General features: G+C 32.9%; 1 protein-coding gene across 1 annotated transcript; it reads right to left on the reverse strand.

Annotated features, from left to right (window-relative positions):
- Nucleotides 1-6,623: 6,623 nt before the first annotated feature.
- On the reverse strand, nt 6,624-8,018 carry LOC130934473 (uncharacterized). The gene is made up of 2 exons (XM_057864039.1): nt 7,223-8,018; nt 6,624-7,138 (listed from the first exon to the last, which is right to left on the reverse strand). The coding sequence occupies exons 1-2, from the start codon at nt 8,016-8,018 to the stop codon at nt 6,624-6,626; spliced, it is 1,311 nt and encodes a 436-aa protein (XP_057720022.1).
- Between the last annotated feature and the right edge of the window lie 7,304 nt (nt 8,019-15,322).

Genomic DNA, 15,322 nt, shown 5'->3' on the forward strand with positions numbered 1-15,322 from the left:
TCTATTTAATAAATAAATCACAGTGATATTCATTTAATTATTAACACACAATTTATATGAATATAATAATACATAATTAGACATAAAATACATATATTTAGTATTTTTTTAAATAAAGATAAAAAATAGATAAAAAACTTTGATGTTTATTTGAAAATTTTATTTTTATTTTCATTATCACAATCATGCAACTTCTTCCTTCTCTACCCATTTCTCTTGCTACTTCCATTACTTTTCATCATTTTAACTGCGAATAAATTTTCAGTGTTTTTTTTACGGCAACTTCTGTTCTTCTCCCTCTTTTTTTTCTTTTTCTCTGCATTTAGAATTTGTCGAACCTATATCAAAAGTAAGAATATCAAATATAATTATATACACACTTCTGTAATTTATGAAGCCAAATGGTTGAAGAATAATACTTGTGTGAGGGTTTGGTATTCGACAAGACACATCATGTCTAATCTTCTCAAAAGTGGCACGTGATAGATCTGTTAGCCGCTAAGAGAATTAGATGGAAGTGTGAATCTTTTCATATAACATGTATATAAAGTGATCAAGTCTTAACCATCAAAAACTTAGATCACAAGGTGTTTGCGCTTTATACAGGACTTTTTGAGGCTTTCACATCACAAGCTTTCAATTTAGCGTTTCTACTTCAAAAACGTTTTGCTGGGGGAGGGGGAGGGGGGAATCTCTCTATTCAAGCTCATGAGGCCAAAATCCTGGCATGTCTGGTGGTCTTGGAAAAAATTTGGGACGATTGTTCTTTTTTTATGTGTTCATTGAAAGCGGTAATATTAAAGTGATCCAAAATCTAAAAGCAGACAGAAGACATAGTAACTACTTTGGTTCTTTTATTGTTGACTATTTACAATTCATTTTTTTCTTTGGATGTGTTTTATTTTCATATATTAAGAGGAGCAGGGGCGGAGCTAGATTAAAAATGAGAGGGGGCTAAAAATATTTATATAATAAAAAAAAGATTAAAATAAAATTTTAGGAGGGGCTAAACTGAAATTTACATATAATTTACATGTAAAAAATTAAAATTAGGGGGGCCATTGCCCCCTTTGCTACAATGTAGCTTCGCCCCTGAAGAGGAGTGATAATAGAGTAATTCATGAATTGATAAAAATAACGTTTATCTATCTAAATATAGTGTGGATGGAAGATACACTATCCTATATTTGTAACATTGCTCTATCGAACATAGGGGTGCACAGACCCGGCCCGGCCCGGTCCCGAACACTTTACGAACTAATTTGGAGTGATTTCATCGGGTTTAGGGTCGGGTACGGGTCTCAAAAATAAACCCGGCCATTATTTCGGGTCGGGTCCGTGCCATAGCTCGGGTCACCCGAAGTCGGCCCGGTGGCCCGGTCAACATATACAATTATTATTTTGTGTTATTAGTGATAGATCATGACTATTTTTACGTGGAATTTAAGTATTGTAAACCTTAATATTTTGTGTTATTAGTCATTATAAGACTATAAGTTAATGTTTTATGTTTAGAATGCATAAGATTTTAGACTAATACATAAGATTGTGTTATTTGTATTGATTTAAATATTTGGTATTATTAGACAATATTAGTATTGATTGTGGTTATGCTTTAATATTGATTGTGGTTATGCTTTAATTTTGAAGAATGGTTGGTTCTTATTATATTTTTCTAAGTGAATTTTACCATGTTAACTAATGGTTGGAGCCTTGGAAATTTGGATATTTTTACATGCTAGTTTACAAGAAGGTATCAACGTAATGTAATGTTAACGGCCCGGTTTTCACCCGGTTTTTACCCGGTATAATTGTGGCCCGAAAGTGTATTGATTTCATCGGGTCTAGGGTCGGGTTCGGGTCTAATAAATAAACCCGATGTATATTTCGGGTCGGATTTGGGTCACATCAAACCCGGCTTGACCCGGCCCATGTGCACCCCTAATCGAACATTTTAAGTCCTATCTATGAATGAAGGCTATCTAATTACACCATAAAAAAAGTATTTCACGAGTTATATTTTTGTTGGTAATATTTTATATTATCTATATTTATACCATGTATAATGAAAATATTAAAAAAGTTGATGTCTAATTTTTTGTAAAATAAAAACTCATTTAATTTTTATTATTTTTATACTTTGCTTTTCAATATAATTTAAAATGTATAAAGTATAAACTTACATAATTCTTGAATTTTTAGAAGGTTATATATATTATGAATGAAGAAATAAAGATATTTTTTTAGGTGTATCAATTACAGGCTACATTTGATTCTTTTAAAATTAAAAATTATATATCAATCATATTAAATAAATATATATTAAAATTAATTATCAAAATTAATTACTAATTATAACAGAATAACAAAATTTTATTTTTTATATTGGGAGTTATAAGGTGTATAACATGGTTATGGGGTGTTCGGTACTTCACCCAAATAAATGTGACGGCTACGATCTTTAAATTGGACGGTTTGTTTTCCATCAACTAATCGGACGGTCCGATTTGTGTACCTACCCAACCTAAAATCAGATCGTCCGATTTGCGCCCCACCAGCCACGCGTCGAGCATGCAAGCTGCCCCCTTTCTAGTTGAAAGATATATCCGAAACAATGTATTTATTCCCCTAGTTCACTTTCATTCAACAACACTACAACCCAACCACCTTCACTTTCACATTCTCCTCCATTGTTAACACTATACAGACCTTCCAAAAAAGAAAAAAACTTTGGACCACTACCTATTATGCCAAGAAGAAGGAGAGTGAAAGATGTTAATCATGCGAAATTTTACATTGTTAATTATCTTGATCATCTTAATTATGTAAGTTTTTATTTTTAAATATTTTAATTAAATAAAATAATAGTTACAATGTTAGAAATTAATAGTTTATTATAGTGATAATGTTAGAGATTAGATTAGTGTAGTAATAATAATTTTTAATGATTTTGATTTAACTAAAATAATAGTAATAATGTTAAATTAGTTGTTTATTAATGTTGATAGCTAACATAGTAATAATTTTTAAATATTTTAATTTAATTAAAATAATAATGAGATTAGAGATTAGTAATAAAATTGTAGTGATATTGTTAGTTATTTAGTGTAATAACAATTTTTTTTAAAGATTCTGTATGTATGATAATAAATTAATTAGTTATTGTTATTAATAGACTGTGCTAAAGAATAATACTGTATACCCGTGACTCACCCGTGTGGAAGTAAATTAATTATTATAAGAATATTAAGTAATAAGTTTTATTAAGGTTAAACGTGTGATTATAAATAAATTAATTAGTGTTAATTGTTTTTAAAAAATAATTTTATTGTAATAATAATTTTTATTTACTTAATTGATGTATTTCTGTTATTATTATAATTATTATTATTATTATTATTATTATTAGTGCTATATAAACATTATTTTAGACATTTGAATGGATAATTTTAATGCATCTAAAAATAATTAGATTTACCAATAAGATTTATTGATAATCGTTAGATTGTAAAAAATATAGATGTGATTTTTTTGTAAATTAAAGTTAGTGTATTTTGAGTAGTTAATAATATAGTTGTTAACATGATTATGTTTTACTGGTTATGTGATCATGAAAATGTGACTATGATAAATTTAAGTTGTTAATTAAACAAGGTTATATTTGTATAATGTGGAATCGTGACTATTTTTTGTAGGGTTCACGAATGTTGCAATGTGACCACTATATACCGCCAGACCGGTACAATCAGATTGTAGAGGGACATTTACGGGAGACAGACTTTTATCACGTTTTTCAGATTGGAATTGTCCAATGTCAGTCGGCATTGGTTAATGTTCTGATCGAAAGATGGCGCCCTAAGACTCACACATTCCATTTACCGGTTGGTGAGTGTGCGGTGACGTTGGAGGACGTGGCGATTATTCTTGGTCTTCTAACGAATGGTTTGCCAATTACAGGACCGACACTCAGCAGTTATGACGCATTAGAGGCTGAATGCTTAGATCAGTTTGGTGTTGCACCTAGAAAGACAGAGTGTAGAGGAAGTTTTATCAAGTTGACCTAGTTTCAAGAACTGAAGGATCGTATAATGTTGTCTGACAATATTCAGATTCAGAGGTACGTGAAGTGCCACGTAATGTTATTATTTGGTACGGTTATATTTGGAGATAAGTCTGGGGTAGGGGTGCACTGGAAGTTTTTGCCATTACTCCGCAACTTTTCTAGGATCATACAGTTTAGTTGGGGATCGGCATGCCTGGCACACCTTTATAGAGCGCTGTGTAGGGCAACTCGAGTCGAATGTAAGGAGATTGATGGTCCACTGACACTTTTTCTTACTTGGGCTTGGATTCGGCTACCATTCCTTGCGCCGATTCCTGGCAATCCTCGACTTTTTTCGATTGCAAACTGGTAAATTTAAATACTATATTCTTTTAAATAGTGGTGCACGCTGTATTTTAAACTTTATTGATAAATGTTATTTAATGAATTGTCTGATGTCAAGTGGCATAATTGGGAGCGTGCCGATCGGGGTTACAGATATCGTAGTCTTGCTCAGTTTAGGAGAGCATTGGATGATCTGCAAGAAGGACGGGTATGTTGTAACAAATAAGTATTTGTTTTCATTTAGCCATGCTATTATTTCGTGTGTAATCCTCCTTTACTTGCATAATCTGTACAGTTTGTTTGGGAGGCTTATGTAATGGGGCAGATCGAAGCAAGCTTGATTCCTCCTAATATCCATCAGCATTCGGCCATATGGAGTGCCACGGTTCCGCTGATATCTTTTGAATACATTGAGTGGCATGCATCTGATAGACTGAGGAGACAATTTGGCTTGACTTAGGGCGTTCCTCATCAAGAGCGGGATCTAGGTGAAGCACACGGCGAAGTTCTGACAGGGCCCAAGAATCAAGATTGGTCTGGAACTCACTCATTCTGGGTTATGCATTGGACGAATAGGTATAGTCATATTCTTGTCGAGTACATGGTGCTCTCACAGCATCAGTTAAAAATCTACTTGCATTGGTACCGAGGTACATATGGTGACCACTTGCGCTTGTCAGATCTCAAACCGCAAGAGAATCAGGACAGTGATCGTATGCATAATCAAGAGAATCAACAAGTACAACTACCGCCACCACCACCACCACCGCCACCACCATCGCCACCGCAACCGCAACCCCCCCCCCCCCCCACAAGCACAGGCACAGTAAGAGCCTAAGCAGTTCACACCATACATTCCTGACATGCAGTCTGCGGATTATTTCACACTACCATATCCAGTACATCAACACTATTGGAGTGTCCCACACCAAGAAACGGGTGAACATGATTCGTTTAGCCAGCTGCTTGGATTCATGGCTCCTGTGCCAGGTTACGGAGACATTTCCACCGGCCATAGGGCCCAACCGAGTGGGATTGCTCTAGGTAGATTATCATTGGATATGAGACCTAGCCAACTCACTTCCTCTGGTAATTTCGGAGGTAGACTTTCTGTTGACTCTAGTAGGAGTGATAATGCCACGAGGGGGATCATACAGAGCGGACATTCACATCGTATTTCAATGGGTCTAATTCAGGAGAGCCACCAAGCAGTTGAACATGAGGCTGATGACTTTCTGGTTGACCATCCGGATGGGGATGGGGATAAGGATGAGGATGAGGACGACGATGAGGATGGGGGTGGTGATGGTCCAGATGATGGTCCAACGCCTAGTGCAGGTAAAATAATTTATTGGTTAAACTAATAAAATAATTTCCTTATAGGTTTGTTTTGATTAGTTGGTTATTGAATGTTTTCATAGGTACAACCACTAGCGAAAAAGAAAAAGGATACAACCTTAGAGTTGATCCCCCACGTCAGAGTACTAATCGATATACCCCGTCAGCTTTTAACCAGGTTGCAAAGAAATGCAAGAAATTATATAAGGATGTAAAATCGGCGATGAGAAAATGATGTCTGTATTGAACTTATCTATTTAGAGTGTGTATTGGACTTATGTATTTAGTGGACTTATTTATGTAGAATGTGTTGGACTTATTTATTTAGAATGTGTTGGACTTATGTATTTAGTGGACTTATTTAACTTGAATGTGTTGGACTTATTTATTTAGAATGTGTTGGACTTGTGTATTTAGTGGACTTATTTATATCATCAACTATGCTACTTTACTTTTCATCAGCACTTTCATTAAATTTTCAGTATATGAAAATCCCAAAGTAATACAATAACATCACACACGAAAGTCATACAACATACAAAATATTAAAAGTCATACAATAACTAGAGTGAGAAATTTAACTGGAGCTCTATTGGTTACTCACACCTGTACTTGCACCACCGCGTTGACGACATCTATTATGGCTGTGGCCCTCGGCCCCGAATGCTTACATAGCCTAGGACGACGCAACATTTGAGTGTCCATCTCATTCAAGAAACGGGTCCATCCTTGGCCGACTTTTGGATACCCGTCTAAGGAACGGATTACCTACGAATCGAGGTCCATGATAAATAGGCCATGTTGTGGGATTCTCTAGTGGCCTAAACCTCGCCCTGTAAACTCGTCGAAGTTGTTCTATTTTGTAGACATCATGTACATACACTTGCTAATCTAGCCATTAGTTTGCACAACAAGCAAACACATGTCGACACGGAATCCGGTCGACCTGGAATTCACCACAGTCACACCATTGTCGACGGAGGTCCACTACATACTCTAGACCACTGGGACACTCACGCACTTCAAATACCTCATTCTGTCGGTCAAAGTAACTAACTTGGATGTTACCCACTGCTCGCTGATTGGCATGCAATTTGGAGGTTACAAGCTCAGAGAACATATGTCCTGCATTAATTCGAGCCTCAGCCTCAGCTCTTTTTCGAGTAAACAACTCATTAAGCCTGTAAAACGTTGCCTTAACAAGTGCAGTGACTGAAAGATTACGAGCCCCTTTCAGTACCGAGTTGATGCACTGCACTAGATTGGTGGACATATGACCCCATCGATATCCCCCATTAAATGCTAAAGCATACTGCTCACATGGAATCCGATCCAACCAGTTGGTATAAGCCTCACCTCGCTCGCGTAAACGCTGATAACGCGTCTTGTACTCGCAAACTGTTCGCGAGTATCCTGTCATTAAAACAAAGACCCACTATAAGTAACGTTCATCATAATAACTATGTTCAAGAGTAACTTTAATCGTAACTATCATACCGATGTTGACGATAAGCTTCTGCAGATATGGGGCCTTGAACTTCCTCCAAAAGTTGGACTCTATATGTCTGATGCAAAACATGTGGAATGCTCTGGGAGGAGACCAAGCTCCATTACTACGAGCAATAGCTGCCCTAATGGAATCGTGCCGATCGGAGATAAGGCCTACACCATCACGTGTCACAACATGCTGTCGCAAGTTACTAAGAAAAAAGTGCCAAGCCTTAGATGTCTCTCCCTCAACTATCGCAAATGCAATAGGCACGATGTTGTTGTTGCCATCCTGTGAAACTGCAACCAGCAAACAACCCTTGTATTTTCCATACAAATGAGTTTCGTCTACCTGCACTATTGGCTTGCAATGTCTAAATGCTTTAATACAAGGGTAATAACTCCAGAAGATTCGGTGCAGTACACAAATATTAGGAACCAAGTCATCTCCTTGATACGCAGGCATTGTTTCAAAATGAACGACTGCGGATGGCTCTTTGTGACATATGGCCTCAAACCATATCGGCAAGGCTTCGTACGAAGCTTCCCAACCTCCGAATACTGACTCCACTGCCTTCTGTTTTTCCAACCATGCTTTCCGATAACTTATGGTGTAGTTAAACTTTGACTGTACTTCCGCAATCACTGATTTCACCTTTATAGACGGGTCAACTTCTACCAATGGCTTTATTACTTCTGCAATTGTGTTGGAATCCAGCTTCGAATGATCTTGAGAAATGGTGGCCCTAGTACAGGTATGACTACCATTGTACCTCCTTATCTCCCAACAGTACTTTCTGGACATTTTGCTCGCCCTGATCAGCCAATCACGTCCTGCACCATACTAGGTGCATTTAGCATAGAATGTCGTCGGCTCTGACTCATGCACCCGATAATCTACACCTCTGCGAATAGTATAATCTTTCATCGCCTTAATTACTGCCTCCCTAGAATTGAATTTCATTCCCACGGTAAATTCACCATCCTGCATAACGGGAAGCTCTGCTGCAATCACATCACAAATTTAATAGTTCCATAAATAACTGTTAAATATGTGTCGCATTAATTAAATCAATGATCCGTAAAACAAGAATGCATGATGCAAAATTGAATAAGTTTATCAACTAGGTCATGAAACTCTGTTTAATAAACTAATAATCACACAACAATAGAAAACATAGTTACCAGAACCAAACCAGTTCATTTTGGATTTGACCGGTACGCACCTGTTCGTTGTCAAGTGTGGTCTCATCATCGGCCGGACCGACCTACGGTCCGGTTCGATGGTTTTTTCATCGAACCGGTCGGTCAGGTTCAACAGTTTACTAGTCGAACCGGCCGGTCCGGTTCAATGGTTTTCTGTCCGAATCGGCTGGTCCAGTTCAGTGGTTTTTTGGTCAAACCGGCCGATCTGGTCCGGTCGGGTCCGGTTTTAACAACAACAATGGAAGACATAGTTACCAGCACCAAACTGGTTCATTCTGAATTTGACTGGTACGCACCAATTCGTTGCCAAGTGTGGTCTCATCATCGGACCGGACCGACCTACGGTCCGATTCGATGGTTTTTGGGTCAAACCGGCCGGTCAGGTTCAATGGTTTTCTAGTCGAACCGGCCAGTCCAGTTCAATCGTTTTCTGTCCAAACCGGCTAGTCCAGTTCAGTGATTTTTTGGTCGAACCAGCCGGTCTGATCCGGTTTTAACAACAACAACGGAAGACATAATTACCAAAACCAAATTGTTACATTCTGGATTTGACCGGTTCGCACCGGTTCGTTGCCAAGTGTGGTCTCATCATCGGACCGGACTGACCTAGGGTCCAGTTTGACGGTTTTTTGGTCAAATCGGCGGTCAGGTTCAATGGTTTCTTTGTCAAACCGGCTAGTCCGGTCCGGTCTAGTCCAGTTTTAACAACAATATTGGAAAATACTAAATTTCTTAGCATACACGTTCACTTGATAATTAAACATTTACCAATTACCAATTATATGCTATATTTTGCCTATTTACCGTTGTCTTAAATATTTGTTCTAAACTCAAAACCTATGCACAAGTCATAGCTTAACAAATCTTAATTTAAAATGATGACATACCTGCATTTACATATTGAGGAAACTCCGGTACTTGCATTGCCTCCAAATCCAATGACTACATGAAAGTCGGCTCCTCAAACGGCTGATGGTTTGCTAGTGCATTTGCCACATCAGCCACGTCTGCCACCATAGCATCATCAGCATGATCTTCGTCTACACCTGGACCAACGGCCTCGTAGTTACTTTTAAACTCTTCTTCACTATCACGGTTGTAGTCTTCCAATTCAATATCTCGGTCTGCTGCAGATTGCTCAAACTCAACATACAGTTCGATGAATAATATTTGGGACCGGCCTTCAAGATACACTGAAAATATTTCTTGCATGCTCGCTTCATCGGTTACGTATTTCGTTTGAAATTGAACGAACCCACCAAATACAGATACAGGATATCTGTACAGAATACATGACACTCTCCTACGTATTTGAGGATCCATTTTCTCCCAAATCACACCTTTTAATTCTTCAAATGACAGAGTGAATGGAATCACAATATCTAATAGATTTTGACACACAAATTTTACTCCTTCAGATGTTTGTAATAAAATTTGGCCATGATAATACACTTTTAATCTTACTCTATCATCCATCACGAAATAGAGAAGATGAGAAAGAAAGCTTCGAGCTTCAGATAACTCAAAGCTGTGAGAAGAAGAAGATGAGAACTGGTTGGTAGCTCGGCATTAATTTGAGTATTTATGAAGCTCAAATCGGACCGTCCGACGGCAAGCTCCATTTTAAAATTTTAACACTAAAATCGGACCATCCGTTTTGAGGTTGGCCGCCAAAAAAATTCTCCATCTCCAAGAAATCGCTGGGTCCGATTTCCTGGTCTTCTAATTAGCAACCATGAAATCGCTGGGTCCGATTTCCTTGACTCAAAATCTTCTCCTTCCTCTCATGAAATCGTTCTGTCCGATTTCTTTGCAAACGAAATCACTGCCTCACACAAATCGGACGGTCCGATTTATGTCCTCCCTCACCTGCATGAAATCGGACCGTCCGACTTTTTCACACGACCTGAATGTCGTCACACCTCGGTAAAACTTCTCTAAAATTTATAACGATGCATTACACCAATATAGGTCTTATATGCAAAGATATTAGCCTAATTATAAAATATATATTAAAATATAAAATAAATATTAAAAATAATTTAAAAATTAATTTTAATATAAAAATAATATTTTGATAGACATATAACACCCTTACCCACTTCACATTAAAATGGGTATAACGTGACAATTGAGATCCACGAGCAAAGGGCAACAATTTATATACTCATATGTACGAATGAATATCTATCGGAAATTCAGAATTCATTAATCAAGTTGGATTACTTTAGGGATTATTCTTTAATTAGCGATAACTCTTAAATGATTTTTCCTTTTTTTTTTTTTTGTTCTGCAAATGTGTTTCTTATTACGAATAGATAATACTTATTCTATGCAATTTATATTTAAAAATAAAAAAATAAATTTAGATAAATTTGATTCTGATACATGTACTAAAATCAAAATATGCTTTCGTTTTAATGAGTTCATCAATTTTTATATGTAGAACAATTTTTTGTCCAATCATGAATTATGTGATTAACAATAACTTGGAGCATATTGAGATTGGTACTTTCAATTTTAGTATATTTAGTATTCTTTTTCTAATCTTTTCAACTATAAAATAGAAACACTTATACTGATGACTAAGCAATGTGACACATTTCTAATTTAAAAATATTATATACATATAAAAATGAGTCATTAAATTAGATAATAATTATTATATATTTGTATATAAATATATATTATTTAATTTATTTTTAATATATATTTTATATTTTAATATATTCTATACATATAATTAATTTTGTGATTAATTTTTTTGTGTAGATATAATTTGATTAATTCTATATATACACCTTTATGTAACTGATATTTTTGTTTTCAAATTTCTTGATGTTTCAACACGGCTAAGACATCGTGTTAATAATAAGGTTAAAGACACTAATATTAGTTGTTCATGTTGGGAATAAATAATATTATTACAATCTAATTAATTATGTGTCAAATAATTTGTTATTATTATTATACTAAAATATTAATATAATAAGATCTTTAATTAAATTTAAAAATTTATCACTGTGATAGTAATCATAATATTAAAAGATAAATCTTTTATAATTTAATTTAAATTGTTCTTGGTCATAGAATTATTAAAAAGAGACACACACATATATATATATATCCAATGAAGATTAATAGATTTCATTTATTAAATTATATATATATAGATATGACTATTGAACTAACTCACATTGAAAATTTCTAATGGTTATAATTATTGCATATTTGTCAATAGGATATTCTCAAAATGAACATAGTAATAGAGTTTCTTTGACTTGCGACTATCATAGTAATTGACAATGTATTTATTATACTTTAATTTCAGACACCTAATACCCTAGGATGCTAGTTGAATGGACATTGGGTACGATTTAAATACTTGTAGAATTAATGATTAGTCAATAAAGAATCCGTCAACTCTCAGTAAAGAGTTTGAGCTCTATGATTATAATGACTAAGATGAATAAAACTTTGGCCAAAGAAATTGAATAAATGAAAAAATGAGTATCTTAAGTCATTTTCAGTTCATTATAATAATGGTAACAAGTTAGAGTTTGACAATTAAACCATACTCTAAATGTTAACCAAAAGCTAGAAAGATGGAAGGAACTATACTTTATTTTTTTCGGGTTCTTAGTAAAAATATATTATTTCGTAGTATCGAGTCGTTAAGGAGTGTTGCTAGACGCTAACCTTGATTAGTAAATTTAATATGTCTAATTTATTACCTGCTTAGTATTGAACTTATGAGGTCACACACTAACGAGTGTTCTAATCTTTACTTTAGAATTATTTAATTAATATTTTGATTTGATCAAATAAATAATTATATTAATTCAAATAGAATATTATTATATTCTTTGTTAGCACTAAGAATATAATAATAGTATGACAATTGAGTATGAGATTTGAGAATAATTAGTTATTCTATTTTTAAATTTGAATTCTAAATTTGGATGAGATCCTAACTGATTTTGTTTTAAATTGAGTTATGATATGATTCATAAATTTGAAAGATTCAAGTTTAAAATAGTAAGATATGATTTAAATTTGAATTGAGATTCAAATTTAAAATCAGTAACAAATCTCATACTATATATATGTATGCCAAGAGCAGAGAAAATATATGAGAATAAAACACAAGAGTTTTATTCCTTTATCTCTATACACATAAACGTATGTGAGCTTAATTCTTAGAGAAAAATTTTATGGCGTGCAAAGAGTTGCAAGAGGTCTCTCAAGGAGTTCTCAGCAAATGTTGGTTTTGGTGTGCATACACATAGCACCTTCGTATCATCGAAAGAGAAAGTGATTCTTACTAGCGTACACACAAGTATTTAGATCTAATCTATATCTATATATTATTTATTTGAATAAAATTTAAACATAAAATAGATCTTTATGATTGTTTTATTTTCTTCCGCTGCGTGTTATGAACACATATTAATTCTTCAGTGGTATCAGAGCTTTGGTTTTTTGAGTTTAAATTTTATTCCTATTTTCTAAAAGTTTGTGAATTAATAGAATTAATTCAAATTTTTTTAGCATGTGATGCATTTTTTTCCATTGAGATGATTTTTAATAAATTAATAGTTAATTTATTTTAATTATTTAACTGTGATTAAATTATCACTATTTTAATATAATAGTTATATTTATAATCAAATATTTTGTTTGATTCTATTTATTAATTAAATTTTATCATGATTTTAGTCACAATAAAAAAAATAAGATACTAAATATTTTTTGTTTATTATATATATATATATATATATATATATATATATATATATATATATATATATATAAGTGTATATATATAAATGTCAAATTTGATTTGATAGTTTTGTAAGGGTAAATGTTAGTCTATTAAATTAAATTTAGATTTTATTAATGTATTTTGAACACTATAATTTTAGAAATTAATTTTTTCTAATGTTTTTTTATTATAAAAAGCGGCCTGACAATTAGGAGTTTTATTTTCAAGATAATAATCAGTAGATATATCTAATGTATTAGGGATTTAATTTTATATTTTTATCTAGACAATTTGGGATTATAAAATTTAATCCATGAGAACTGATAAAAATTCTCTAACAATAGAGATAAATCCTAAAAGTTAGGAGGTTGCTTGAAAAAATAAATTTATCTCTTGTTTACAAGAAGCAACCTTACAACCAGAAAACTTGTACTCAAAGATAGAATTTATTTATGCATATGATGATGTATAAGGAGAATTAATTTTATACTTGAACCTAGACAACCTAGGAATATAAAATACAATTCAGTTAAATAATTGTCTGACAATCAGATAATTATTTGGAATTATAATTGTATGAGATATAATTTGATCATATTTATTTAGAATAGGTACAAGTAACAACTTAACAACTAAGGTACTCATTCATAATTCTAAATGATTTTAACAGAAATATAAATTTCTTAGTTTACTTTCATACTTAAAATTTTAAATATGTCTATCTTTTGTGTGACATACTTGAAAGTAATATATTAAATACAATTTGATAATTGAATTTTCAAAGATTTATCATTGAGATTATAATTCTACCAAAATAATATCATCCAGTAAAATTGGTTATAGAATGGTTAAAACTTGTGAAGTATTTTGAATATTATTTTATCGTAATATAAATTGTTTTGACAACGATGAGTTCCAATTTCAAAGGCATCTCCCCACTATTTATTATAGAATATCTTGAGAAAATGTACGGTACCCAAAGTAAGATTGTACAACTATCAAATATTTTATTTAAACTAGTGAAAGTATTGGGAGATATATTTTGAATTAAACAACTTTAAAAATTGGAATGCCATTAAACAAATGGCTTTAGTGAGATCTGTTCTTACAAATATTTTTTGGAGATTTATTTTGTTACAAACAATTTATAATTGGCCTTCTTAATATGATTAAGGTTTGTGATCTTTTTGAAAAAACTCAATATAAGTATTGAAGATGCAAATCGAAATTACTCTTAAAGGTTGGTTTGACCAATAATAAAGATATTGAATATTTTTATTATAAGAGCTTAAAATAAAATCTCTAATATTTAATTGATATTCTAATACACAAATATTAGTACTCTATGTATTCCATCATGTTTAAGAAATATGGAATTTGATTTAATTGAGAATCACTATTTGTTAAATATTTGGACTACATTTTAAAAATGTTGCTAAATTAATAAAATTCTCACTAAATCTACCCATATGAGATATGGAAAAGGCATAAATCTAAACTCAAGAACATTAGAGTTTTGAGATGTTTAAAAGATTGCACAACAATAGAATTGATATTAGGTCCGATAAATGAGATTTATTGGTTACCCTAAAGAAATAATGAGTATTATTTCTATCACCCTTCGTACGACAAAGTATTTGTAATAAGAGGTTGAACTCTTTTTAAAAAAAAAATTTCCTTTTCGAAGGAAGGCAAGGTGAACAAAAAGAACTTAATGAAGTTCAAGACAATCAAAAAGTTTGGTTTGTGTAATGTGAGGAGCACAATGATTTCTCAAAAGAATAGAAGGTTTGATTGTCAAACTAATTTTTCAAAAGTAACCTATGTATATAATGATACAATTTTATAGAGATAGATCTATTTGTTACTTAGATTTTTCATATCTATGTATATTGATACCACGTAAAAGATATATAGTATGGAAGATTCTGAAAAAAACTATCAAATGATAGACATTAGAATCATCTTCAATAAGGATTGTCCTTAAAATAAAAATTATGTACCATTGTAGTGGGAGATTTTATATTTTGAGAAAATTTGATATCTTTTATGCACTAGGTGTATACGGTAAAAGATCAAGCACACATACTCAAAAGCTAAGGTGTTTAAGTTCAAAAGAGTTTTGATAAATACAAATA

Source organism: Arachis stenosperma, chromosome 6, assembly GCF_014773155.1.
Source record: "Arachis stenosperma cultivar V10309 chromosome 6, arast.V10309.gnm1.PFL2, whole genome shotgun sequence".
NCBI lineage: Eukaryota > Viridiplantae > Streptophyta > Magnoliopsida > Fabales > Fabaceae > Arachis > Arachis stenosperma.